At 45.0% G+C, this 27,803-nt stretch overlaps 2 protein-coding genes across 7 annotated transcripts in view; both read left to right on the top strand.

Moving 5' to 3' along the window:
- The first annotated feature begins 3,489 nt into the window (after positions 1–3,489).
- OTP (orthopedia homeobox) lies at positions 3,490–11,408 on the top strand. Its single transcript, XM_055536253.1, has 3 exons — positions 3,490–3,526; positions 4,839–5,248; positions 10,878–11,408. The coding sequence occupies exons 1-3, from the start codon at positions 3,490–3,492 to the stop codon at positions 11,406–11,408; spliced, it is 978 nt and encodes a 325-aa protein (XP_055392228.1).
- A 1,937-nt stretch (positions 11,409–13,345) lies between these two features.
- WDR41 (WD repeat domain 41) overlaps positions 13,346–27,803 on the top strand; it is a 165,954-nt gene continuing 151,496 nt past the window's right edge. For 5 of the 6 annotated variants that reach the window (XM_055536627.1, XM_055536624.1, XM_055536622.1 and 2 more), the window contains exon 1: positions 13,346–13,529. The gene's annotated coding sequence lies outside the window, so the exon portion shown is untranslated. Of the gene's footprint in view, positions 13,530–20,237; positions 20,298–21,532; positions 21,745–27,803 lie in introns of those variants that run through there. The other variant, XM_055536628.1, reaches the window with a different exon arrangement.

The following is a 27,803-nucleotide window of genomic DNA, read 5'->3' as shown; positions in this document are numbered from 1 at the left end:
TAACAATCTAAAACCTATTTATTGAGGAAAAATCACTGGATCCGTCATAGAAAATCCTTTTACTTTGCTTTGAAGTGATTTCTGAAGACATTCTTGTCATTCCGAAGATTTGGGGGCCATTGGGCTAAAGCCTCGCCTTGTTAGGGACTTCAGTTCCCATGATCATGTGGGAAATGCCTTAAATTATCAATAGCAATGGGCCTGACCGGCACTTTTCCGGCTGCCCGAGGAACGTGGGAAGATGACGGAGAATAAAACTCTGGTAAATACATCTCAGGAGCTGCCCAGGTGGATTCAAACATTGGCCAAACGAAACGAGCTGCAGAGAGGGAACCGAGAGCGGGGGCGAGCATTTTACGTCCAGACTATTGTCATTTTCCTCGCCACGCCTGCTGGCAGCCGACTGCTGACTCGCCGGCCAGCCCCAGCTTGCTCCCTCCCCACCTCGACGCCCCCACACCATCCAGACACCCCCTCCCACTCTCAGATTTCCCTTTCTTTCTTTTTTTTTTTTCGCCTTTCCTTTTTCCCTCTCCCCCCAACCCCCACCATCAGATGCTTATGCTCTGAAGTCTTGGAAGAAATGATTTAGTTTGTTTATACTGCTATAAAAATCAAGACCAATAGAAAAGTCATAAAATGAAGCGGGCTATCAATCACGCCGCAACATTGTTATTCAGCGGTTACTAACAGAGATGGATAATCCTTTGATTTCGTCCCATTGTTATTACTCTGATGTGTCTTCACATTAACTGTTACACATTTATTTATCGACCTGAAAGATGCAACAAAACAGAATATACGAGCGTGTGCGTGTGGGAGAAAGCTGCACGGCCCGCGGCTGTTCTGGGCGGCTGTGGGACGAGGCCCCGAGCGCCGCTGTGCACACCTGTGTAGGGCCCGCGCCCTCTCCTGCCTCCCCAGGTGGCAGCCTCTCCTCCCGCCCCCAGGCAGGGTGCGGAGCCGCGGGGTCCCGGCTTCCGAGGACCCGCCGGTGTGCAGGAGCGGGGTGCCTCCCGCCAGGCCTCGTCCCTAACCCTGACACTTCTGCCCACCTCTGCCCCCGCGTCCTCGGCCACCCCCGAGCCCCACCCAGGTGGGCACAAACCCCCTCCCAGTCCCCGGGGACGTGCGGCCAGGTGCGCGTTCGGGAGCCGGGTCCAGGGAGCTCGTCGCCGGGTTCCGGGCCGCTAGCCTCCCTCTTAGAGCGCGCGCCAGGCTCTGTGGCTTCTAAATTTGGCGTTTCGTTGGGGAAGGGGAAGCTTTTATAGGAAGGACTCTGCTTTAGGTCTAGGTATTCGCCTCTCAAACAAAGCTTTTCTCGAAAGGACTTTAGGCAAAAGGCAAACACCCTCGCGGCTCCTAATCGCGCCGCCGCCGCTCGGGCTCCGCCAAGCCGCAGCCCGCGGTCCCGGCGCCCCAGTCCCGTTTAGGCCGCTTTGGCAGCAGCTTCCGCGACGATCGCGGAAGCTCGGCCCGGCTCCGAGCTTCCGGAGAAGCGATCTCCGCTGCTCGGAAGGAACCGATGTGGCTGATGCCCGACACTCACACTTGTGTGTGGATGTGCGCGCGCGCGCACGTGTGTGTGCATGGGAAGAGTGGAATGGGCTGCAGGAGAGAAGAGGAAGCAAAACTGCCCCAGAGTTCGCCTTGCAGCCTCCTTTGTCTACTTGCTCGGTCCCTGTCACACACATAGCTAAGGACACAAGCGCGCGCAACCGCAAGCGCGCGCGCGCACACACACACACACACACACACACACGCGCGCGCGCACACACAATTCCTCTCGCATCTGCTCTCAGGCAGCATTTCCAATGTTTTGTGTAAGTCAATTGGACGGCGAACAAAAAAAGCCATTTGCTCGGTATTATTTAAAACAGACTTCATAGGGCCACCCTTTTGTGGAAGCTTTATTTGCACTAAATGAATAATCTTAATTGCATCACTCTCGAATTAAAAATCAATGTTAATCAAGTTGAGAGTAGTAAATATCAGTTTTCATTGTGCCTGGGAAGAGGGCATTTTTCTTGTGTTGCAAATAAAAATACAAGTCAAATAACTTTAAAAGGGCATTATGTTCTGCTACAAATACAATTGAAACGGATTGTTTAGGAGCAGATCAGAAACGGTACAGAATTTTGCACTTAATTTCCTCAGTTATCATTTACAATAAGAACCTCTGGTCTTGACAGCCAAGTCTAAACAGTAGTAAATTAGTACAAATTTATACTGATTTTACTCTAATAATAGTAATAAAAGCTTATAGATTTGGCACTAATTACATAAATGCCTAATGATCTTGAAAATTACTCTGGTTAGAAATATATTACTAATCTAAACTTTGTTGTTGGCTGGCTCTGAAAAATCAGAACATTAGAAATGGTTCGCTTCACTTGTGCAAAGCACTTTAAATTGTTCAAGGAGTTTAACACATTCGAGAGGAAAATAAAGAGCATTTAATTTTATTTACAGCCTAAAGTGGAGTTGGGAGACGTACTGAACTTAGAAACTTTGACCAAAGGAGCAGGTTGTGGGCCAGGATGCCAGTGTAGGCTGGCTGAGAAGCTGGAGCCGGGCGTAGGAGGTGCAAAGTGCAAAAAAGACACCACGCTCGGGTCCACGAAGTAGACCTCGGGGCCTGGAAGCAGCGGAGGGCGGGCGGGCGCGGGGATGGGGGTGGGGGGGTGGGCGGTGGGGGGAGGGGGGCGGAGGAGGGAGTCGGGTACTGTTGTGCGCTCAAGCCATGCCCCGAAAATGGGATTCTGTAGGCCCGGGGTCCCAGCCAGGGCGTCTGGACAGTAAGCGCAGGCCTGCTGGGCGGCCGCGAAGTCTAGGCGCGGTCTGGAGGGCGCCGTGCCTTGTTGTGCTGCGGATTGTCAGGCCTGCCCCAGCAGCAGGCCACTGTTGCCCAGCGCGCAGGCCAGGGCTACTCCCGGGTCACCAAGGGGTTATGCCCTGCTCTGTCCCCTGCCCTACCTCTGCCCCGGGGAAGATCCTAGCTCAGAGACACAGAGCTGCGCCTTTGGAGCGACCTAGGCGGGACCAGAAGGCAAGGTGTGCCTGGAGAAAATCTTAGGGAAAAACTACCGTAGGTCGGGCCCAGAAGCCAGGCCGAGGCGGCCGCCGCTGCTTTAGCAGCTGCTCGGGGCTGGAGCAGCCCCGGCTGCCGCCGCCGCCTCCTCGGGCGGGCGGGCGCGGGCGGGCGGGCGGAGTGGGGGACTCTCCGGGCGCTGACATTTGCAGGCTGCCCTCCTGATTGGTCCCCTCGCAGAGCTGCTCACGGGTTCATTCAACTGTTAAGCACCTCCCCGTCTCTCTAAAGGACATTATAATGCAAGAAGCCCCCTTTTTAACCACAAACCGAATTTTCTTTCATTTAGGTGATCTATATATATCTATATCGTATAGCTTATAGCTTATATCTATTTTAAATAACTTAAAGCCGCTAAAATTTGGGGGGGAACAGCTTTCGCCCTGGAGCGGTGCGCGATGCTGTCTCACGCCGACCTCCTGGACGCCAGGCTAGGTGAGTGCGCGCCTCTCGCCCGGGCAGCCAGGAGAAGCCCGGGCAGGAAATTGTCAATTTGTTCCTTATTTTACCTTAATGTGCCCTAAATGGACTAATTTCTTTAAAAGTAATTGTGCTGCATTAAAGTTTAATTTAATTTAACATCGTCTTAAAAAAATCTATGGAATATGTAGATTCAAAGGAGTTGGGTGATGTTGTTACTTTTTGTTTTTTTTATTTTTTTATTTTTTCACTTCCTCCCTCCCCCTTATTATTGTTTTTATTTTTTTGAAGGGGCGATCTACCCCGTGATAATTTGTTTGGAGGCGTGTTTGTTTTTTTTTTTTTCTTTTCCCCTCCTGTTTGCCTTAATTTCAGATTTCTTTCTTCTCTTTTTCCCTCTCTTTCTCTCTCCTCATACCTCTTTCTGCTCCTCGTTTAAGTATGGTTGAATTTGTAAAACTCAGTCTTGAAGGAGAAGCCACTGCAATAGAAGCAATTTACTAAGTGTACTCACTGAGAAAGGAGAAAAGCCAGATTCATCCTCGTAGGCATCCGGCCTGCAAAGGGAGTCGGCATTGCCAATCAATGGCTGAGAGGAACACACCTTTTATATCTCCGGAAAGAAAAGTTGAATTCTCTAAAGTTTGATTCACTGTTATGTCTAGAGACTTTACTTGAGTTTTCTTAAAGATGTCTGGGTTACTGGGCTCTGGGTTTCCGGTTTGGAAATCTTTGGTGATGGATGTGACTCCATTTTCCAAACACTTTCTCTGATTTGAGGGGGAGGCGGAGCTGATTTGGGTTGATTTCAGGGGGTGGAAAGCTTGGAAACTTACTCATTTTCCGAAAGTGAGAGGGAATTGGCTGAGGGTCGGAGGTAGAGTTTCTCAGGCTGCCTAAGCGCAGGTGGGGCAGCAACGGAGAAAATTGTTTAATTTTCTTTTCTTCCCCCCTCCCCCCAACCCCCGCTCGGTTCCAGGATAAGCTCTGGAGTTCCTAGAACGCCGTGGGGTACGGTTCATGAAAGGGTCTCCGAGGCATGTTTCATTGCCGGGACTAGGAATGTTTCATTGTGGGAGAGACGAAAGCATGTGTTGTTTACTAAGGGACCCCGCTGCGGAGAGAAGGGAAAAGGCCGGGAGACTGTCTTGCAACCTGACAGTCCAGATCCTGGGGCCCCAGGCTGAGCACCCCGGGAGATTGCTCCGTAGGGCGACCGTGGGCGCAGAGGGAGCCGAGCACGGGGCTGGAAAAGGATCACGCGGGGCGTACAGTCCCTCCTGGAATGGCCAGAGCAGTAGTGACCGCCATCCCCTTGCCTCCTCAGGTATGAAAGATGCCGCCGAGCTTCTGGGCCACCGGGAGGCGGTGAAGTGTAGGCTGGGCGTAGGGGGCTCTGACCCCGGGGGCCACCCGGGGGACCTAGCGCCCAACTCCGACCCAGTCGAGGGAGCCACTCTGCTGCCTGGGGAGGACATCACCACAGTGGGCTCTACGCCGGCCTCGCTGGCGGTGAGCGCAAAGGACCCGGACAAGCAGCCGGGGCCCCAGGGCGGCCCGAACCCCAGCCAAGCCGGTCAGCAGCAGGGCCAACAGAAGCAAAAGCGCCATCGAACGCGCTTCACCCCTGCTCAGCTCAACGAACTGGAGAGGAGCTTCGCCAAGACTCACTACCCCGACATCTTCATGCGCGAGGAGCTGGCACTTCGTATCGGGCTGACTGAGTCCCGAGTGCAGGTACGCTGGGCTTGGGCGCCAGGGAAGAAGACAAGGAGGGCGTGGGAGGAATTAGGCAAAGGAAGCAGGGTCTTTTCTTCCCTTACAGGGATCCTGGGCTAAGCTTTCCTGGGTGAAGTTAGCTCCTCTGCCCGCGAATTGACCCCATCGATGGGCAGACAGTGCCCCCATCTCCTGCCAGTATAACCATATTTCCGCGGAAACTCCTCCAAAGCGAAGCCGGCGTCATTCGATTGTTAGGTCTCTTCCTTCCTCCCGAGAAGGAAATCTCCGGGTCTTCCACCTTCCGTGTCTCCTAGGCGGCGTTTTAACCCCCGCGGGCAATTCCACTCCAGCTCCCGTTATAGACAAATATTTCATTACCCCCTAATGAGTTTGTGTCGTGTCTGGATAAATGGGAGAATGCATCATACAATACAGAAAACACGAAAAAGGAGAAAATAAGGCGAAGTGGATGCCTTTCAGAAAAGATCCACACCTGGGTTTTCCTGCATATCACACTCCTGCCGCGCTCAGGCAAAATACCCTCTAGCTTCGATGCTTATAAAGGCTTCGAATCTGGTGGCCTTCCAATGCGCTGGGGGAGCTGGAGCGATCCCCCACAGCCTGAGTCCTGGTTTCCCCTAAAGTAACTTGGGCAGTGTGTGTGTGTGGGGGGGGCGGGGGAGGGAATAAGGGCTTTCTGGTATAGCTACCCGATTTGAAGAAAGGACATTTAGGTCAGAAAAGATTGACCAGTAGTAAACAAAATCATTACTGACCCCTTATTCTTTCTGGTCCAACCACCCTCCAAGTTGTAAATTATATATAACTTACAAACCACCCCTGTAACTTTTCTGAAAATTGGGGTATAAGTCCAATGAATCTCAGATTTTTCCCACTTTTTAGAAGAATGAAAACATTATATCAAATATTTTATGGATAGGTGCTGGAGGTGAAATTCCAAGAGGGGCGGTTAGACTTGAGCTATCCAGGGTGCTGAAAACCTTTCTAGCCTGTCCTCGACAGGGTCTTTTCTGTTCCTTATCCTGTGTCAATCTCAGCTCTAGCTGCTATCAAAAATGTTAAAGATCTCCATTTTACAAATTTTAAACATCAAAGTTTAAAGGTCTCAGTTACTTTACATTTGATCTAAAAGTCAAAAGTGTTCATAATCACAGTGTTGAATTTTTCTGTCTCCATTCAGCATTTTAAAGACTGTCTAACCTTCTGTTTTAAACAGTCAGCAAATAAATGTCATTGGGGACTTAAGGTGGTCAAGTTAATAAAGGGTATAGCACACTATATTAACATTTTTACTCAGTGTAAATCTGGTGGTTTCTTTAGTGAACTCTGGAAGCCCTGAACCATGGGCCACTGAAATTAAGCATCAGAGGCACGTTAATTGCATAGTACAGATATATATTATTAATGCTCTTAAGCTTTTTTTTTAAAACCTTGCTCCTCTTTTAAATCTGAAATTGAGTTCATATCTTAACAGAAATATACAATTTCAATATTTTCATTACTGTTAATGATAGTACTGGCTTGTTAAAATCCTGTCGGTTCAAAATTCATACATTTTTTTCACTCAAGAGAAATACTATATAATAATTTTTAAGGACTAAAATGCTGTTGCTTAACCTAGGCTTACTAGTAATTAGTTTGAATTAAAATATAACTTAGAATCACAAATAAAATATAATTGGACAACTGACTTTATGAAAAAAGAAAACGAGGTCTATTAAACTTTATTAGGTCTTCCAAAGGTTAATGGCAGTGATTCTTTTAATATAAGAAGTTATAAATGAAATAAAGCACAAACTATGTAATAGAAACAGTTATTTTTAAGAAGTACACAAAAGAATAATCAAGAAGGATAGAGACAGAGTACTTTAATTCTTCTAGCATAATGTTCAACCAAAGATAATAGCTTGATGCTGCTGATAGGAAAAATTTAATAGAATGGTAATTTCAATATTTTTAAAAATAATGTTCCATAGTTTAAAAAGTAATCAGATCAACATAACCTTCTTAATTAACATTTCAAAATGATTAACATTATGTAATGTAATGCAAAAATAATTTATGTAAAATGTATTTACTTCACAATTCACTGTATCTTTGCTCCTTGACCAAATTCAAATTAAGTAGTAATTGGTTTATGTTCTTATATGATGAGTACTTCATAGTTTTCTTTATCGTTAACAGATTGCCACAAATTCTTTTCAGTATGTGGGCCACTGCACTGATTAAAAATGATCTAAACATTTAATTTATTGCAATTGTATGTTTTTAAAGATACTTTTTGATTCTAGGCTAAATGATCCAATATACTTATTTTTATCTATATCTGCCATATATCATCCTTTTAAGTATTTATTAAAGCACCTCTACTCACACGGAGGCCAATTCCATGTCTGATATCTCTCCTTTTTTCTGGCTAGTGTAATAAAACCATTCCTTTTATAGCATGCCATTATTAGAAACCAATTTCAGAATTATTTATAACCTGGAATGGCTTATTAAGCAGCAATGCGAGAATCATGCAAATTACGCGATCAAATGCAATATAATAAGCATAATCATTAGTCTCTAGCACGGATTAATTAACTTTCAATATTTTATTTACATAAAAACCAAATCAGTGAAATAACTTCTGCACAGTCAGGCTTGCCTTTCAATATTTTATACGAACAAAAATAATGTGCTGTAATTCCATTGACCGTGTCCCCCAGAATGGCCCTGTCACCTGCCACATCTTAATAGGGGGACAAGCCGAGAGTATTTTCTAGTTTTCTAATGGAATGAGAAATTGCATTTTCTTCCTCTCCCAGCACTATTAAAGTGTAATGAATTCGGCCCAGAGTTCACGGCTGGCTGATCGAAATGAACCTGAGATCTAGGCTTTAATACAGCTCCCCAGATTTCCTCCCAAATCTTCACATTAATCATTTGCTGGATTCCAATGAGATCTTCATAAAGCGTTTGCTTCAAGAGGGGGAAAAAGTAATATTCTTTCTCCTCTCTTTCTCTATTTCTGAGCCATTTATAGGTGGGGAATTAAACGGGCTATATATTTTAAAATACATTTACAGTATGTCTATATTACTGTAACAGCAGATATCATGAAAGTGGATTTTTAAATTCCAACCTCCATTAGATTCTCACTGTTGTATTAAGCATCTTCTGAGAAGAGCTGCATTTCAAACTGAGTACAAAGTTGGCTGTGGCTGCGGTTAATATATTTCCTGGAGTTGTCATCTGTGCATTCTCAAAATCTCCCTTAGGTTTTACCTGCATTTTAATCCGTCATGCTCTAGTTTTCAAGTGGAAACATTCACATTTTAAAAACATATGCATCATACCTTGGAACGGAGGTGCTCAGATCCCATGCAGATTTTTTTTTCCCCATCCCAGTAAGCCATGAAACATAAAAAATTTTGTAGCCATCATTTGACTACTAACCCTCAAACATAATTGAGCACAATTTTTCGATTATTTCTACAATATTTAGTTCTTCAACAGCTGTTCTTTTCTGCTTGTGCCTGAGATTCAGAAATCTTTCTGGCAGGCATGTTTTCTACTGAGATTCTTCTGGGCAATTCCTCCCCCCTTTCTTCTGTTTCTTTCCCCACTCTCCACACCATGCCCACCGCAGTCAGTCAGACATTTCAGAAGTCACTGACATTTGCAGGGTTCTGGGAACCGGTCTTTAATCTATAGATACCTTTCGAAATATATCTGGGTGCAGAATGTGAGGTATGGGGACCATTTTGGTCACAGACACCGTCCTGTCTAGGGCTCCACCTGGTCCAGCCTTGGATGGATAATGCAAAGCGACCTGTGGCAGTCAGTCTCCTAGAGGTGCTTTCCTGGGCTCCTGTGGGTTACTCTCCACTAACAGCTCAATCCTCCGCCTGCTCCCGCATTGATCCCAGTCTCTATCTAGGGCCCTGCTGCCTCATTTAATCCACTGCGCCACCAGCTCAAGGGGCTTTACCAGGGAAAGGACCCTGCATCTTTACCCAATCTGGACACTACAGTAGGCAAAAACATGGAAAATGAGGTAGAAACCAGAAAGAGATGAAGTGGTGGGTGATGATGCATGTATGGTAGAAAAGCCAGGGCCAGCCCAAAGGCTGAAGAGAATTCTAGATTGCAGGGCTGTTCATATTGGTAAATGGGGAGTGTAGCTCCACTTGCTTGGGTGTGAACTGGTTTACTGGGAAAGGGGGTCAGGTACTCCCATACTTGTGATAGTTTGCAGAATAAACACTAAAGAGTTTGGGTTAATGCATGACCTTACAGTGGTCAAGTTGCATTGACCAAATTAAATTATGAGAAAATTCAATCAGTACCTAAGCTGTGTCCCATATCATTTATATTTATGCATAGTAAACCTCCAGCTGACTATATGTTGAACTGCAAGCCTGCCAAATGGACAGGCTGGCTTTAAAAAAAAATCAAATTTAAACATGGGGTGAGGGGAAGTTTTCTTGGTCAGGGTTTACTTGATGTCTTTTGGGAAGAACCTTTCCTTCCCCTGTGGTAGTGAATTTGACATTGACAGGCAAATTTGTCTTATAAAGTCTGAACTTTCAGGGTCTACTGTTAAGAAAAAACTAATAGGAAGATTATTTTCATTTGGAGTATATTTTATCAAACACATCTCCTTTAAAAAGACATCTGGGTTTGTCTGAGCAAAATTAAATTTGATTCATAGGTAGTGTGATCTTTAAACGACTTCCTTTGGTTTGTAGTAGTCAGAAGATTTGCTTTTAATTTATAGATGAAATGAGGCGGGGTGGGGGTGGGGTTGAGGGAACTGGAGGCTTTGTTATTTGGGATCCACAGTAAATTCTTGGAAATAATAGATTTGAAAGCCCTGAGGCTTAGGGCTCTAGCAGCAGGTTCCAGCACACCTGCACAACCCAGATATAGGTACCCTTAGAGGGGCTTGAGCACGAGGCACGGACTTGCGGCAGTAGTACCAGTCGCTACGAATCAGAAGTCACTGTGGTGACCCAAACTACACCGTAGCTCAGTGGCGCTTGCTTTCCCACATGGATCACTATGTTAAGCTCTCCGCTCCGTCATCCGTGGCGTTAGGGGTTTTCTTTTGTCTTTCGATTTTGAAACCGGCTTTGTCATCCACAGCTCTTCATCAATTTCCAAGTTTCCAGCGTTTCTGAAAATTCTATACCCCATCATTGTTAATGGCACGCTATTAGGCCACACGGGTACACATGTTTATCTTCATTTGTACACCTGTGGGTCCAGGTTTGACAACATGCCTGCCTGCAGACCAGTGCGTCTGAGCGGCTCGCAGAATGTGCCGGCGCGCAGGGGCGTGGTGAATGCTGCGTGCGGTGTCTGTCTGCACGGTGCGTAAGTGCTCCCGGGCACGGTCACTCAGTTCTCCTGGAGTTGGCGCCCGGTGGAGGCCCGGGGCGCCGGTTGCCTAGGGCTGGTGGAGAACCAGGGTGCCCGGCGGCGTGTGGGGGCGCTCCGGGCCGATGGCACATGTTCGGCCTGGGGCCGAGGGGGTGGACCTGCCGCGGGTTTCTCGGGCTCGGGCCCCCGACGCTCCTGGCCGGCCCGCGGGCTAACAGCGCCCTGTGTGTCTCCCCACCCCCGTCCGCTCCAGGTCTGGTTCCAGAACCGGCGCGCTAAGTGGAAGAAGCGCAAGAAGACCACCAACGTGTTCCGCGCGCCGGGCACGCTGCTGCCCACGCCAGGCCTGCCCCAGTTCCCGTCGGCTGCCGCCGCCGCCGCCGCCGCCATGGGCGACAGCCTGTGCTCTTTCCATGCCAACGACACCCGCTGGGCGGCGGCCGCCATGCCGGGCGTGTCGCAGCTGCCGCTGCCGCCGGCGCTGGGCAGGCAGCAAGCCATGGCGCAGTCGCTGTCCCAGTGCAGCCTGGCGGCCGGGCCGCCGCCCAACTCCATGGGCCTGTCCAACAGCTTGGCGGGCTCCAATGGCGCGGGGCTGCAGTCGCATCTCTACCAGCCCGCCTTCCCCGGCATGGTGCCCGCCTCCCTCCCCGGCCCCAGCAACGTCTCCGGCTCGCCCCAGCTCTGCAGCTCCCCGGACAGCAGCGATGTGTGGCGGGGCACGAGCATCGCCTCCCTCCGCCGCAAGGCGCTAGAGCACACAGTCTCCATGAGCTTCACTTAATACCGCCGCGCCCGGCCCGCTCCGCCCCCGGCACCGCCCCCCGGTCCGCCCCGAGGCCCCGGCGGCGCGCGCCCGGGCCCCCCGCTCCCTGCCCCGGCCCTCGCCCGGGCGCCCTGCCCCGCTCTCCCGCCGCGGCCCCAGCGCCAGCGCCCTGCTCCCTCCCCGCCCGGCCTCCACCACATCTCGTCCGGCCCTTCCTTCCCTCCGTCCTCCACTCTCCCGGGCTCACCCCGAGCCTCGGCCCGCGAGGCCTCCCTCCCGCCTGATTCCGCTCCCCGCACCCTCCCCGCCGCGCCCCACCCGCCTCACCTGGCCCCTCCCTCCGCCCAGTCGCGAGCGCCGGGCCCCACGCCTCCCCGCCTCCCGGCCCGCATTCGCCGTGCTCGCGCCCTCCGCCTGGCCTTCCGACGGGCGGCATGCCCACCCACACCTTCTCCACGACGCCTGCGGCCCCCTCGCCCCGCGCCTCGCCCCCGGTCCCTTCTTGCCCCGCTCCTCACGCCCCATCCTCCCGCGCCCTGCCGAAAGCATCCTTCCCGCCATTTTACTTAGCAGGGAGTAGACTCAGGATCTGAAATCAGACACCAGTGGACTGGTTTGTGGGCAGAAACACACACACCCGCACTCTCGCTCACTCTCAGACACTACACACGCGCGCGCACACACTCATACACAGTGCACCTAGGTCACACACGGACGTGTTCAAGAGACAGCACAATGTTAGGATTTTTGTCTAAAAGGAGGGCAAGCATCTACTACCAACCGCCTCATCTGAGGGCCTGATTACAATTTGATTTATCCCTGTATTCTTGCACCGAACTCCTTTCTTTCTTCTCCCACTAGCCGTTCCTTGCCTTGTCCATCCAGTCACATACCTGCAGCCGTGTATTGGCTTGCAAGAGAACGTTTCTGTTTCATCTTTTATTTTCTTAGGTACAACTATGTGAGGGTATTGAGGGAAGGCTTCTCAGGAGGAACATGTCAGTGGATTGGGTGGCTGGAGTAGACTAAAGCAGTCATGTGATGAAGAGGTGATCTTACCCATTTTGATAAATGTCTTTATGAGAAAGAATAAAAGAAACACGTAAGAAAATTTTCCTTTTGTAAAACCAAAAGCCACATCTTTTTTTCTGGATCCTTCAGGACTGGGGTTGGTTTGCTTCCTTTTTTCCGTTTCTCTCTCCTCGCGCTGCTCTGTGCCCTTGGTTGTTTTGTGGTCGTCCTGTTTTTCCTCGTGCCCCTCGGCCACTGCCCTGGCCCCTGCCGGCTGCCGAAGGGTGCACTCAGGCATCTACAACCCTGCAACTTTGTACAGAGAAACGCAATCAGCTCTTTCTGCATGTGCTGGTCAAATCCAAACCCAGAGAACAGAAGCGCTTTCGAAGAATGAACAAACATGTGAAATAGGATGTTTTGTGTAGATAAAGCATTCTTGTTACATACTGGTCAATTTGTGATATGTTTTAACTTATTGTCTGTGCTTATTTATGGAATTTGGTTTTCTTAATAAATGTTTGAGCTAATATAAAGCATATTATTTGACTTTTCCGAACAAGTTTATATCAAGTTAAATGTAAATGGATAAAATAAAATCATTTTCAGTATGTGATACGGAGAATGATGGGTTTTGGTGTGAGTTTGAATGACAGAAGGGTCTCGTGGGGCGAAGGGAAGAGAACTTTTCTAAGAGGTTCTCGGTGCCCAGTTGGCGGGGTCCCCGCGTCTGAGACTCGTCTGCTCTTCGGTGGGCCTGGGTACAGTTCCTAGGTCGCACCGCACCCTAGACAGGACGCACGGATACAGCGTCCCCGCCGGCAGGCCTAGCCTGCAGTCCCTGGGTACGCAGGCCGGAAGTGAGAAGCCGCGGGGCGATCGCCTCACGCAAGCTCGAGGCCTCGCGAGGCTTCAGGTCGACCCCTGCCTCTAAGCCCGAGATGGGCCTCCGGGCGCAGCTGCCCGCACTTAACGCAGGGCCCGAGAGTCGACAAGCTTCTCGCGTGAACGGTCTCTACCGGACAAAGCAGCGGACGGGAGCCCTCGTCGTAGGGCTGCGTCTGGAAGCACCACGGTGAAGGAAGCGTGGAGAGCTCCGGAGCTCTTCCTTCTGGCGTCTGCCCCAAGGTACCCGGTGGACTAGAGAGGCCCGGGGCCCCTCCCCGGGGGCCTAGGCTTCGAGGCCGTCCGAAGGAGGCGGCCAGTCCCCTCCATGTCGGGGGTCCAGGCGAGGCCTCAGACACCTGGGGCTGCAGGTGGGGGCACGTCGTCGGGAGAAGGGTGTCCGGGGCGCCCTGGCTGCGGATCAGGGCCTGTCAGGCCTTCCCTGGTTTACACTGGGTTTGCTTTAGTTTTCTGAGGATCCATGCTTGGGTCGAGCTAACCTCAAATTTAGCCACGTGCTCAGCGCACGTCCCCACACTAACTGGTAGTGAAAAATTGCTGCGGTTTGTTTGCGGTAGAATGAGGCGGAAGGTTTCGGGTTTTTTTTTAAACTTGAAGGCAAATCGGTATCGCAGGCTTCCTTTGGAAGACTAACCAAAATCAATCTTGTGGTTTGAAATTTAACGGTCATTATAGGCATTAAAATGCACCCTTTCCCATGGGAAGATTTCTAATTTAGTTGCCGCAGAATGGAAACCCTAAAAACTCCCTTGTCCTAGAACACAATTTCAAACCGTTGGCTTAGGTGTGAGCTTAGGGCCCTGTTGTAATTTGTTACTCAACTAAGAGAACACAGTGGGATCTCCTGGAAGCTGAGGACAAAAAGGCATGGTTTTCTATGATAATGAAAAATCATTGGTTCATGTTATCTTAGGAATTTTAATTAAAGGGGTTCACACAATATTTCAGTTCTACATTTTCTAAAGGGTATATAATATTAGAGGGTATTTCTAAAGGGTATTTAATATAATGTTAAATTATTAAAGAAGATAAAAACAGGCTCTTGTGGGATTTCATATAAAAATGGAACAGTTTTATATTTTAGAACTCATCTTAGATTTTAATTTAAGTGTGATAACCAAATTTCTAAAATATCTGTAGATGAAAAATACTTTTCCTTGGTTTTGCATTTTGTCATATTCTCCGTTGGCTTAGTGCTTTTTTTTTTAAGGTGAATTTGTAGATACTGTAATCTCAAGTCACATTTAAGAGATCAGTACAAATCACACATTGTTTCACCACTGAGCATGGAAGGTTGTTTACAAGGATGCTAATTTTACAGCTTTTTTATGCTGCTATAAAGCATAACTTTATGATGTAGGAATGCAATAAAGGATGCTAAGTGGAATCTTTAAAAACTGTATTTCTGCAAGGCAAGGGAAATGGGACTTTCATTTGAAAAAAAATGGGGCAACTCAGAACACTGATGAGAAGTTGCAAATCAACTGAAGTGATAGATGCTTTCAAAGATACTTATATTTCATAATGTAATGGTTATTTATCAATATTATAATGAAAGTGTGCAGAGTTTTTCACTTTACCTGACTCTGGAATAATATTTGTTTCTATGGCAATAGATTTTTGTATTAAGAATTCTGAACATTCTAATGTCATAGATGCCATTAGCATAAGGGAAGGCAACCTGGTCTAAATTGTTAAGGTTTACAGTTTAGCAGTGATAAAAAGCAGATAATAAGAATCTCAATCACAAGCCTGAGAGATTTCTGCATTTTGAGGGAGGAAAAAAAAACTAACAACAGAGTCATGCTTCATGTTACTTTTTTACTCCTTATCAGCAATTCTGACTCAAAACTGTTAAAGTTTTAAAAATAACTAATTATATTCCATAAGGGAATAGAGACAATAACAAACGATGAGTGATATCGGAGAACAAGGTAGATAAGTACAGCATGTCAGATGTCCTGCCTCTAATGAATTGTACTTTTTGCTGAGTAGTCTTTTTTGGCATTGAATACCAACACCACGTGCTAGCTAGGAAAAGTCAAAGTCTATCATGATGTAACTATATGACTGATTTATTTGAATACGCACTTTTATCTTTGTATCTGTATTTTTCAGTGTCGGTCCTGAATATCGTACGTGGCATGCAAGTGATGGCAGAGTAGTGATCTTGCATTCAGTTTACCTTTTGTTGATGGTGGGAGAAACAGAATATAGGACTTTAGCCTACCAGAGATGACGTTAGAGACTGAATAGAAAATAGCGTGCAGAGCCATTTGGGTAAATCAAGGTAGATGTAAATGGAAAATATAGAGGAAGTTCTAACTTTGAGGCAATTTATGTTTGATGTCATCAGTGGCTGCTTACCTTGAACATGAAAATGTTTTTAATTTGTGTCGTGGACTTCAAACGTATGAATTTTTAGGGTAAAGGAAAAACACCCACAAAGATGTGTCTTCTAGTAATGGCAGTAGTTAACCTGTCAGTTGAAAGAAGGTAACCTTCCTTTTCTCCTTTTCATGACATAAAGATAATCTCATCTGAGGGCATTTATGTGAAGAAATAACAGCATGGCATGGTGAAGCTACTGGCTCATTAATCCTGGCATCTACTTCCTACAGGGTTCCTTGATTAGTTGGATTCATTCATCGGGCATTTCAGAGTTTTTGATTTGTCACCATTGGCTAGGTCACTGAGTTCAGACTAAATTGAGCCAGAAGCAATGTTTATTAGTAATTTTGTAGTACAGGCTACCCTAATAATTCAACCCAAATATCTCATCTGAAAAATATCCATTCACCCTCGCTTCTAATGTGGGTTGCAGCTGTGTTCGTAGGGAATTGAAAGAACACAAGTGATTGGGCATGTATTTTCTAAATTATTAATATGATGGCTAATAGCTGTAAACCCATCTTTGTATCCAATGCAGAAATTATGATTCATTTTAAAAATGAAAGCAGCAGCAAAGGGGGGCGCCCCCTGCCTGGCTCTCTGTTAGCTCTCAACAGTGCAGAGCATTTGGGACTGGAACAGTGGCCTGTTTACATGTGGTCATTTACAGAGAGAAACAGAACAATGCTTTTCCGCATGCATACTCTATCAAAACAAGGCCTGAATTTGTACAACTTCCTGGAACATGCTTTTAAGGAATTTCAGGCATGAGCTACACAGAGGGCCCTCTTTTGCTTTTGACAATGTCATAATCAGTCTTTAGGCAGACACAATTAGTTTGTGCAGGTAAGCTGCATCTTCCATCCACATGATCAGATATCCCATACATCCCAGTGTCCATCTTTAAAGCCACCTTGAATTATAGATGTACTTACTGCAGTTGTTCCTGCTGCCACAATTCATCTTAGTTCTGAGTTGAAGTAATTCACAAGTACCAAGAAATATATAATTAACTCATAAGACACATATACTATATACTCTTTATGTCTTTCATTTAAATGTCACAGGACTTTACGTGCTTTTTACTCACAGTCCTTATTGATTCTGTTTCAGACGAATCCAATCAAGGTCAGTTTAAGAACTCCTAGAAGCCCTTAGCACCAAAAAGATATGTGATTCTTATGAAATTAGCAATACTAAATTGTAAAACACAAAACATAGGTGTACTGAAATTAAATTCTTTCTAGATTTTCTACTTTCTGAATTCTCAATGAGCTCAATGAAGTTGAGTTGGTCTCTTTTTTGCTGCCCTTGCTTTATTAGTTATCACCTGCTTAGTCTGCTATTAGGTACTGCAATACTGATTTCAGAAATAACATTTTCTGAGGGTACCTATTACTTTTCCTCCAGTAGCCTACATTTGCACCCCATTTTTCAGCTGCTGCTGCTAAGTCACTTCAGTCGTGTCCAACTCTGCGACCCCATAGACTGCAGCCCACCAGGCTCTCCCGTCCCTGGGATTCTCCAGGCAAGAACACTGGAGTGGGTTGCCATTTCCTTCTCCAATGCATGAAAGTGAAAAGTGAAAGGGAAGTCGCTCAGTCATGTCCGACTCCTAGCGACCCCATGGACTGCAGCCCACCAGGCTCCTCTGTCCATGGGATTTGCCAGGCAAGAGTACTGCTAGAGGGCATTATCTCATTTAAATCATCATGGCATCTTTATGAAGTAGATATTATAATCTCTATTTTGCAAAGAAATTGAAACTCATAGGTAACTGTGATAAAATTAAACATGGTTTCAAGAGTGTAGGAATACTCATTTCCTGTTAGATTTTATCCTTTCTTTAGAGGTTAATTCTTTCATGATAGTTCTGGTGTGCCACTGAGAAGGCTGTCTATTGTATGAGCAATCGTTAGCAATGAAACTGTCTCCTGTGACAGCTCTGGGCTGAGGTGGCAGGAAACTTGGGAACTAGGTCTGGGGACGCTTGGCGCTGGCGGCGTCATATGTGAAGGCGGGATGGTCTGTCCACGGGGGAGAGGATCCTCAATGCCCTCGGTGCTTCCAGCATGTTTCTGTCTGTCCCTGCAAGATGTTATGGGATATCTTTTGATGTTGCTTTTATGTAATATGAAGTAGTCACAACTCAATATAAGCTATTTCTCACCCTTCTGTTCTCCACATATTCCTAACCCTCTGTCAATCATGGAAGTAAAATCTTAGCATTTGAAGGTCTCTTTGAAGTCATGTTCAGATCTCTTGAGCACAGCTGTCTGTTTTTCACTTCCCACCAAGTAGACCGGCAGATTCTGGTTGAGCACAAAACCTCTACTATTGGCCCAACTTCCAGTAAGTGTTGGCTTGGCCGAGAAGTTCATTTGTGTTTTTCTGTAAGATTGAGCTTAGTCTGCCTCATGCTCTTTCTTCTATAGTCTTCCCTCACTGGGGACTTTCTATTACACCTCTTAGTACTGAAATTACTTTTCTTTTTAGTCTTTTATTAATATTTTTATCAGTCAGTATAACCACTGGGCTATGCTGTGAAACCAGAGAAACCTCTCTGGCTGAACATAAGTATGGTTTGTTCTTGCTTATACAAATTCCATGTAAGTGAAGTGATTCTCATGGACACCATTCCTCCATGTGTGACTCAGTGATCCAAGCTGTTTTCATTTTGTGGCTCGACTACTTCATTATGGGGTTTTCTTCATCTTTGGGGAAGGAAAAGAAAGAACTTGAAGGTGTGAATTGACTCTCACCTTTGGGCCAAACTTCTGTTCAAGATTCAATAAGCAAGAGCTAGTTAGATGGCTTTCCCTAATTGCAAGAGGGCTGGCAAATGTAGGGGAGCATGTGGATTGTCAGTGAGTAGAATATCTCTGCCACAATCTTATTTTCCCTGTTATAAACACCTCTAGTTCTCTTACTTTACATGTTTTTTATACTTGGAAGTCAACTGTTTTTTTGTGTGTGCTTACTGACAAGGCATGGAGGTGGGAGGGTGCTAGAGAAATTGATGCTATCCAAGCTCTTGAGAAACCTACCGTGTGATTAAGGGGACAAGACAAATATATTTTAAAAAGAAAACTGTACAAGGCAGTTTTTAATGATTTGATCAAGTGCTCAGTACTCTGATCCTTATTTTAAATGAAATGGAAATTCAGAGAAGCAGGAACTCCTTGTGGCTCGAGTTCCTGGGCAAGGCTGCCTGAAGGGACTGGGCCGCAGAGGATGGCAGTGCCTTCCTTGAGATTTTCCTCTCCACTTAGGGTTCTTTTGACCTTTCCTTGCAGGTCACATTTCACATCAGTAAACTGTGTTTGGTTTCCTATATTGTTACTAAATTCTCCACCTGTCCTCTTAAATTTGAAGCCACTGATCAGATTCAGGCCTCTAATGACCAGGACAAGCCATGGTGGGCCATCTGCCATACTCAGGTTAATAGCCATTCATAATCTGATATAGTGTTATCAATATCACTGATACTACCCAGCTGGATAAATTGTAGCAGTATAATTCCCCAACATCTAACATAGACTCTGGCACATAGTAGGTATTCAGTAGATGTTTATTAAGTTGAATTTCAGATATGTTGGTGTTAAACCTCCCTGCTTATTGCACTTGGTATTTGTCTGTCATATCTCAGGGAGTAGTTACCACTTTTAAAATATCATATATTAAAGGGCTTCCATTAAGGTGAAAAACAAATGAATTACTCCTGATAACAAGTAAAATAATAAATTCATTCTCACCAGAAGAGACCATGCTCATTCTATGGTGAGCTCCTTGCTCACTTGGAATAAACTGGCCACCTGTGGGAGGCTAATTACCTTTTCCAAAGAACTGAGGGCCCACGTAGCATCTTCGAAAAGATAATTTTGTAAGTGATGCTCAGGTATCTTGGAAGAGTTAATATGCCACTCTTAGAAACTCCAGTGACTGGATTGTTTTGCACAATAGAGGGAGGAGCACATGCTTGCCAGGAAACCAGCCGTTTTGAATTTCCCTGTTGGAAGACTTAAGAGCTTCATTTTCATTTTAAACTTAGTAACTTCTCTGAGAACTGGTTGTATGCTCTGAGACATTTCAGGTTTGAAGAGTTATGATGAGAATTTTCTCCTTAGGCAGAACTCCAGAGCAGGACCTTCAGGTTCTGGTGGGGGTTGCTCGTTAGGAGGTTGCCGCTTCTCAGGGAGATTTCTTTTTCTTTTAGTTATAAAATATCAATATTTGTCCTGACTCTACTCTGTTATAGTTGGGGACCTTGAAGAAATGAAGCACAGTTGGAAAAACATAGTTGTAATCCTTGGTCAGCCATTATCTTACTGGATGGTCTTGTTCCTGTCTCTTAGCAACTGTGTGGTTCTGTTTCCTCAGATATCTGACGTTCTTGCCCAGTGCTCACCATTTATAATACATAATGTTTGAACTCTGTATGGCTGACTAGTGTGGGCGTATCAGTTAAAACCACCTGATAATCAGAGGCCTGCACTGACCTTTGCCTAGTCTGTTTCTTTGAAAGGTATTGTCCTTTTATCTGGCAGAAGAGGACCTGATTCTGAGTCCAGTCAGCATTGTGTTAAAGGGAGTGAAAAGGTAAGCATAAAACCTCAGTGTTCTGCTGAAGAGGTCCTCCCACTCATAGTAACCTCTTTGTAATAGGACTAGGGAAGAGGTTGGGGCTGCAATAGAATTATTTTCCAGAGAGGAAAGGAAGATTGGAACATGCAGATTTAAACTTTCCGTAGACAATATGGCTGTGCAAGGGAAGCCCCATCCCTGTCCTGAAATCATTTGTGCCATGGGGCTGTGTACCATCCAGTGAAGCATGGCAGTTGGTGGTGGTCCCTGGTGGCTCAGTGGGTAAGGAGTCTGCCTGCACTTTGGGAGAGCTGTGTTTGATCCCTGGGTTGGGAAGATCCCCTGGAGAAGGAAGTGGCAACCCACTCCAGTATTCTTGCCTGGAGAATTCCATGAACAGAGGAGCCTGGTGGGCTACAGTCCATGGGGTCACAAAGAGCTGGACATGACTGAGTGACTGACACTTTTAAAGTTTGGCTATACCATGCATTTAACTGAAAAGGAGACATTAGGAAAAAAACAAAAACAAAAACCCAAGACATAGTCTCCTATAAGAAGCACTCTTTGGATTTGGATTGGATTGATTGGATGCAGATAGTGCTAGTGATTTATATAAAGTTAGCAGTGCAACTGGACAGCTACTTAGAAGCTAGTGTGGGACAGTGACAGCATATTTATTCAGTTGCCATGGCAATACCTTGCCACGGTATTTATCACCATGTGGGAGGAGAAACATGGGCACCCTAGAGCATTCAGGAGAGCAAATGTACATAGGCTAGGAAGTATCTCTGGTCATAACCTCTCTTTATATATGGATGAAGGCAAATCATCAAAGCCCAGGAGAAACTGGTAAGGTATGTGGAGTTTTATTGTGAGCCTCCAACTTTCTTCCCTCCTGTGAATTTTGAGAGCCAGGACTTTCAAATCCTTTTCCTCATTCAAAATAGGAAATTAGCTGGTAATATTTACATTTTGACTGACCAGATTTAAAGCAGTGTCCTAACTCATTCCTTTAAAACTCTTTTGTTGTAGAAAGAATGCCTTTATCTTAATCTGTCTGAAAAACTTAAGCATAAGGAAACAGCTGGGAATGATGTTGGAGATTATTTGCCCAGGGCAGTTCTGCAATTCAAGGAAGTTATGCCATACCTAAGACGGCCCTACAAATCTGTAGTTGTTTGGGGCTTCCCTGGTGGCTCAGAGGGTAAAGTGTCTGCCTGCAATGCAGGAGACCTGGGTTTGATCCCTAGGTCAGGAAGATCCCCTGAAGAAGGAAATGGCAACCCACTCCAGTACTCTTGCCTGAAAATCCCATGGACAGAGAAGCCTGGTAGATTACAGTCCATGGGATCACAGAGAGTGGACACGACTGAGCGACTTCACTGTCACTTGGGGCTGCTCCAGGAGTTGGAGAGAAAAGGAGTAAAGGAAAACTTGCTTCATTTGGGAGGTGGGAACACAGGTATTTTAAAAATTTTTCTTCAAATGGCATATATACTCTTGTTTTTTGGACATATTTCCCAATAAGAACACAATAGCAAAGTACCACTGGTAATTTTTTCCCTCCCTTGGTATCCCATCTTCAGATATTAGCTGTTTTAGAGTTACCAAGATTTTACAGATTGCTTTAGAGATTGATTGTCTAAAAGCTTCTAAGTACATAGAGACACCTTCTATACTGTTCGCTTCTCCTTGGTGAAACCCAAGGGCTGGGCTGCAGAGTCACTTCAGCCATTTATTTGCCTCCTGGCTTTAAAGAAACTGGAAATAGTGACAGACTTTATTTTTTGGGGCTCCCAAATCACTGCAGATGGTGACTGCAGCCATGAAATTAAAAGACGCTTGCTCCTTGGAAGGAAAGATATGACCAACCTAGACAGATTAAAAAGCAGAGACATTACTTTGCCAACAAAGGTCTGTCTAGTCAATGCTATGGTTTTTCCAGTAGTCATGTATGGATGTGAGAGTTGGACTGTAAAGAAAGCTGAGCACCAAAGAATTGATGGTTTTGAACTATGGTATTGGAGAAGACTCTTGAGAGTCCCTTGGACTGCAAGGAGATCCAAGCAGTCCATTCTAAAGGAGATCAGTCCTGGGTGTTCATTGGAAGGACTGATGCTGAAGCTGAAACTCCAATGCTTTGGCCACCTGATGTGAAGAACTGACTCGTTTGAAAAGACCCTGATGTTGGGAAAGATTGAAGGTGGAAGGAGAAGGGGACAGCAGAGGATGAGATGGTTGGATGGCATCACCGACTCAATGGACATGAGTTTGAGTAAGCTCTGGGAGTTGGTGATGGACAGGGAGACCTGGCGTGCTGCAGTCCATGGGGTCACAAACAGCTGGACACGACTGAACGATTGAACTGAACTGGCTTTAAAGAAGTCCTCTTCCCTCACTGGTCCTTTGGAAAATTCCTCTCCTCTTTTTCTTCCTTATTTTTATTTCTTGGCTTTGAAATCCCCAGAGTCCATTTTTTTTTCCCCCACTGTGTAATATTCTGCTTTGTGGAGAAGGAAATGGCAACCCACTCCAGTGTTCTTGCCTGGAGAACCCCAGAGACAGAGGAGCCTGGTGGGCTGTGTCTATGGGATCGCTCGGTCGTACCCGACTGAAGCGACTTGGCAGCACTCTGCTTTGAGTCTCCTTCTTCCCCTCTGTGGTGATCCTGTTGTTTCTTCTCAACAGGCAGCACTCATGCTCCTGCCCCTGAATGTCTGCTGCCCTCTTATCTTTCTTATACTGCTGACAGAGGGTAGTCATCTGCTCCTTGCATTTAAATTTTATGGTATTCTTGTGCTCTGTCCTGTAGAGCTCATTACTCTTCAACTTTATTTTTCAAAAGCTTTTTTTGTATATAAATATTAATGTAAAGCAACATGAATGAAATCCACTTAAAATCTCTTCCTCTGATTGTTTTCATTGGTTTGTGATCCCTTTCATTCCTTGTATGTGTGCCCATTTAACTTTTTTAATATTTGTGACAAAAAATAGGTGATATTTTGCATTCTGCCTCTGTGTACTTTTCATATTGGAGTATGTCTTCCTATTTATAGGTTTAATGACTATAGTACTAGTAATTTTTCTGATTACATAGTCTTTTCTGTTGATAAATATTACCTGTTTATTGTAAGAATTAAGTCTAAACACATTTATTCATTCAAAATATATTTGAATGCCTGATTCTGTAACCCCATCACCTAGTTAGGCACTATTAAGATTTGATGTATTAGTGTTCTGTATGTGTACAGATGAGAGAAAGAGAATTATTTTAAAAGACTCTTTTGTGCATATCAAGTGTCCTGAGTGAAAACACAACAAAAGAAAGTTCTATGCTCATAGCCACATTATCCAGTATGATAATTACCAGTTACATGTGGCTAAGTGAGTATTAAGTGTTAGTCGCTCAGTAGTGTCTGACTCTTTGCGACCCCATGAACCATAGCCTTCCAGGCTCCTCTGTCCATGGGATTTCCCAGGCAAGGATACTGGAGTGGGTTGCCATTTCCTTCTCCAGGGGATCTTCCTGACCCAGGAATTGAACCCAGGTCTCGGAAATTCCTTACATGTGGCTGTTTAATCGAAATTAAAAGTTAATTAGAAGTTCACTTCTTCAGTCACAAGAGCCATATTTTAAGTGCCTGCTGCTACTGCTAAGTCGCTTCGGTCGTGTCCAACTCTGTGCGACCCCATAGATGGCAGCCCACCAGGCTCCCCCGTCCCTGGGATTCTCCAGGCAAGAGTACTGGAGTGGGTTGCCATTTCCTTCTCCAATGCATGAAAGTGAAAAGTGAAAGTGAAGTTGCTCAGTCGTGCCCGACTCTTAGCGACCCCATGGACTGCAGCCTACCAGGCTCCTCCGTCCATGGGATTTTCCAGGCAAGAGTACTGGAGTGGGGTGCCATTGCCTTCTCCAGATGTACTCTGCATGTAAGTTAAACAAACAGGGTGACAATATACAACCTTGATGCACTCCTTTCTCAATTTTGAGCCAGTCTATTGTTCCATGTTTGGTTCTAACCATTGCTTCTTGAGCTGCACACAAGTTTCTAATGAGGCAGGTAATGGGTCTGGTAGTCCCATCTCTTGAAGAATTTTCCACAGTTTGTTGTCATCCGCATAGTCAAAGGCTTTAGTGTAGTCAATGAAGTGGAAGTAGATGTTTTTCTGGAATTCTCTTGCTTTTTCGATGATCCAATGGATGTTGGCAATTTGATTTCTGGTTCCTCTAACTTTTCTAAGTCCAGCTTGTACACCTGGAAGTTCACAGTTCACATATTGTTGAAGCCTGGCTTGGAGGATTTTGAGCATGACCTTGTTAGTATGAGAAATGAGTGCAATTGTATGGTAGTTTGAACATTCTGTGGCATTGCCCTTCTTTGGGATTGGAATGAAAACTGACCTTTTCCACTGCTAAGTTTTCCAGATTTGCTGGCAAGTGCCTAGTGGCTACTATTTTGGGTATCATTATAGAAAGGGTATCATTATAGAAAGCTTTATGGACAGTGTGGACTTGTGCAAGTCTAGACTAGGGCAATGTAGAATCAAGTTTCTCTGCCTCTTGCTGAGTTCCATGGGACTTCACTCTGTGGTGTCGCTATGGATTTGTACCATGTAACTTGGCAGTGAGTGCTCCTGAGGGCCTTTGAAGAGATATGGGAGAACTTACGTAGCCGTTGGGTTTCTATGTAGATTTCAAAGTAAAGGTTTTTTAAAATGGGGAAGGGGGACCCGAGGAAGAACGTGTTAATGACCTAGGGGTATAGAATGAGAAGGATGTGCAGTTCAGGTCTAATATTTCTGTGCTTGCTGTATACCACTATGATAGTCCACACTTCAATGATTTGCTCTGCCAGTGTTAACCAAAGAGTCCTTTTATAATGAGGTTTTAAATTGGATCCATATGTAAATTTGGGACTGTATGTTGGTGATTTAGAGTTGCTATTTGGGAGATGTAGTAAGGGTTCAGGAGTAGATCAACTATAATTTAAAGTAGTTATATACACACTCAGATTCTCCTCCAGCAATGTCGTAGCTGTTTGAGGAAACAACTGCCTTATCACTTACAGTTTATCCAGTGCCTGATCTGAAATTAGCCATACTTTCTCCTTAGGGTATCTTCAATTCCCTGAAGATCTTGAAAATGGTTCTACATCAGACCTGGTGGACCTGGTCAGATGTGCTGTTTCATTAATTATAATGCAGATCATGGTTGTGGATTCTGTATGAAGATGTGCATAAGAAGCCTGCAGATGTGCCCAAAGGGGTAGATTGTGATGGTTGACTACCTGCACTGGTAGCAGGCGTATTTATCACAGGATAGTCACTGAGAATCCTGATGGATTTATTTCATGACCTGGGCAGTGTCAGGTATGTAAAGTGCAGAGATTCAACTGAGCTAATAGAAAAAAAAAAAAGAAAAAAAGAATATATACAGTTCCTCCTCCCTCAAAACACGTAGAGTATGTTTAAACAGTTTTTTGGAGTTTTAAATGGTGATTTAAATATAACCAATTAGTTTTTTTTTTACTGTGGGAACTTAGTTTTAAAATGGAAACTTTTAAAAATGATAGCCTAGTATCCTCTTTGCTGACAATATTGGAGAATCACAAACTCATCATTGACTTAGTTTATATAGCATTGACTATGAATGCATGTTATTGTAGCATGCATTAATTTTTTAAATTATAAAAAAATTTCAGACATATACAGATGTAGAGAGAACAATGAACTCCCCTATATCTATCACCCAGGTGTAATAAAGATTTTGTATTCCATTTGCTTCATTTATTATTCTTTCCATAATTTTTCTGTTTAGTGTATTAAAGCACACTTCACACATTGCACATATTTAAATATACATCTCTAAAAATATAAACGGATAAGCAGTTTTAAGCAATTTTTAGAAACAAATATTTATTTGGCTGTGCTGAGTCTTAGTGCAGCACTCAGGATCTTCAGTCTTTGTTGCGGCATGCAGCTCTTTAGTTGCAACATGAGAAATGTCTGTTGCAGAATGTGGGATCTAGTTCCCTGTCCAGGGATCAAACCTGGGTCCTCTGCATTGGAAACACAGAGTCTTAGCCACTGGACTACTAGGGAAGTCCTTTAAGTTATTTTTTTATCTTCTAATCTATAATCACATTTGCCTGTCTGAAAAATGTCTTTTTTAGAATTAGTTCGTTTGAATCAGGTCCAAACAAGGTCTATACATTATTTGTTCTTGCTCAGTTGCTAAGTCATATCTGACTCTGCAGCCTCACGGACTGTAGCGTGCCAGTTTCCTCTGTCCTCCACTATCTTCTGGAGTTTGAGCTCAAATTCATGTGTATTAAGTTGATGATGCTATCTAACCATCTCATCCACTGCTGCCCCCTTCTCCTTTTGCCTTCAGTCTTTTGCAGCATCAGAGTCTTTTCCAGTGAGTTGGCTCTTCACATCAGGTGGCCAAAGTGTTGGAGCTTCAGCATCAATCCTTTCAATGAATATTCAGGGTTGGCTTCCTTTAGGATTGACTGGTTTGATCTCCTTGCTGTTCAAGAGACTCTCAAGAGTCTTCTCCAGCACCACAGTTCGAAGGCATCCATTCTTCAGCCTTTTTTATTGTCCAGCTCTCACATCTGTACATGGCTACTGGAAAAACCATAGCTTTGACTAGATGGATATTTGTTGGCAAAGTAATGTCTCTGCTTTTTAATATGCTGTCTAGGTTGGTCATAACTTTTCTTCCAAGGAGCAAGAGTCTTTTAATTTCATGGCTGCAGTCACCGTCCTCAGTGATTTTGGAGCCCAAGAAAATAAAGTCTGTCACTGTTTCCATTGTTTTCCCATCTATTTGCCATAAAATGATGGGACTGGATGCCATGATCTTAGTTTTCTAAATGTTGAGTTTTAAGCCAGGTTTTTCACTCTCCTCTTTCACCTTCATCAAGAGGCTCTTTAGTTCTTCTTCACTTTCTGCCGTCTTGTGTCTGCCAGTGGTGTCATCTGCATGTCTGAAGTTATTGATATTTCTCCCAGCAATCTTGGTTCTATCTTGTGCTTCCTCCAGCCCGGCCTTTCACATGATGCACTCTGCATATGAGTTAAATAAGCAATAGGGACAATATACAACCTTGATGTACTCCTTTCCCAATTTGGAGCCAGTCCGTTGTTTCATGTTCGATTCTAACTGTTGCTTCTTGACCTGCATACAGGTTTCTCAGAAGGCAGATAAGGTGGTCTGGTATTCTCGTATCTTTCAGAATTTTCCACAGTTTGTTGTGATCCACACAGGCAAAGGCTTTAGCATAGTCAATGATGCAGTAGTAGATATTTTTCTGAAATTCTTTTGCTTTTTCTATGATCCGACAGATGTTGGCAATTTGATCTCTGGTTCCTCTGCCTTTTCTAAATCCAGCTTGTACTGGAAGTTCTTGGTTCACATACTGTTGAAGCCTAGCTTGAAGGATTTTGAGCATTACCGTGCTGGCCTGTGAAATGAGTGCAATTGTGCGGTAGTTTGAGTGTTCTTTGGCATTG

Source organism: Bubalus kerabau, chromosome 10 (assembly GCF_029407905.1).
Source record: "Bubalus kerabau isolate K-KA32 ecotype Philippines breed swamp buffalo chromosome 10, PCC_UOA_SB_1v2, whole genome shotgun sequence".
NCBI classification, from domain to species: Eukaryota; Metazoa; Chordata; class Mammalia; order Artiodactyla; family Bovidae; genus Bubalus; species Bubalus kerabau.
This window is presented reverse-complemented; position numbering and strand designations above follow the sequence as displayed.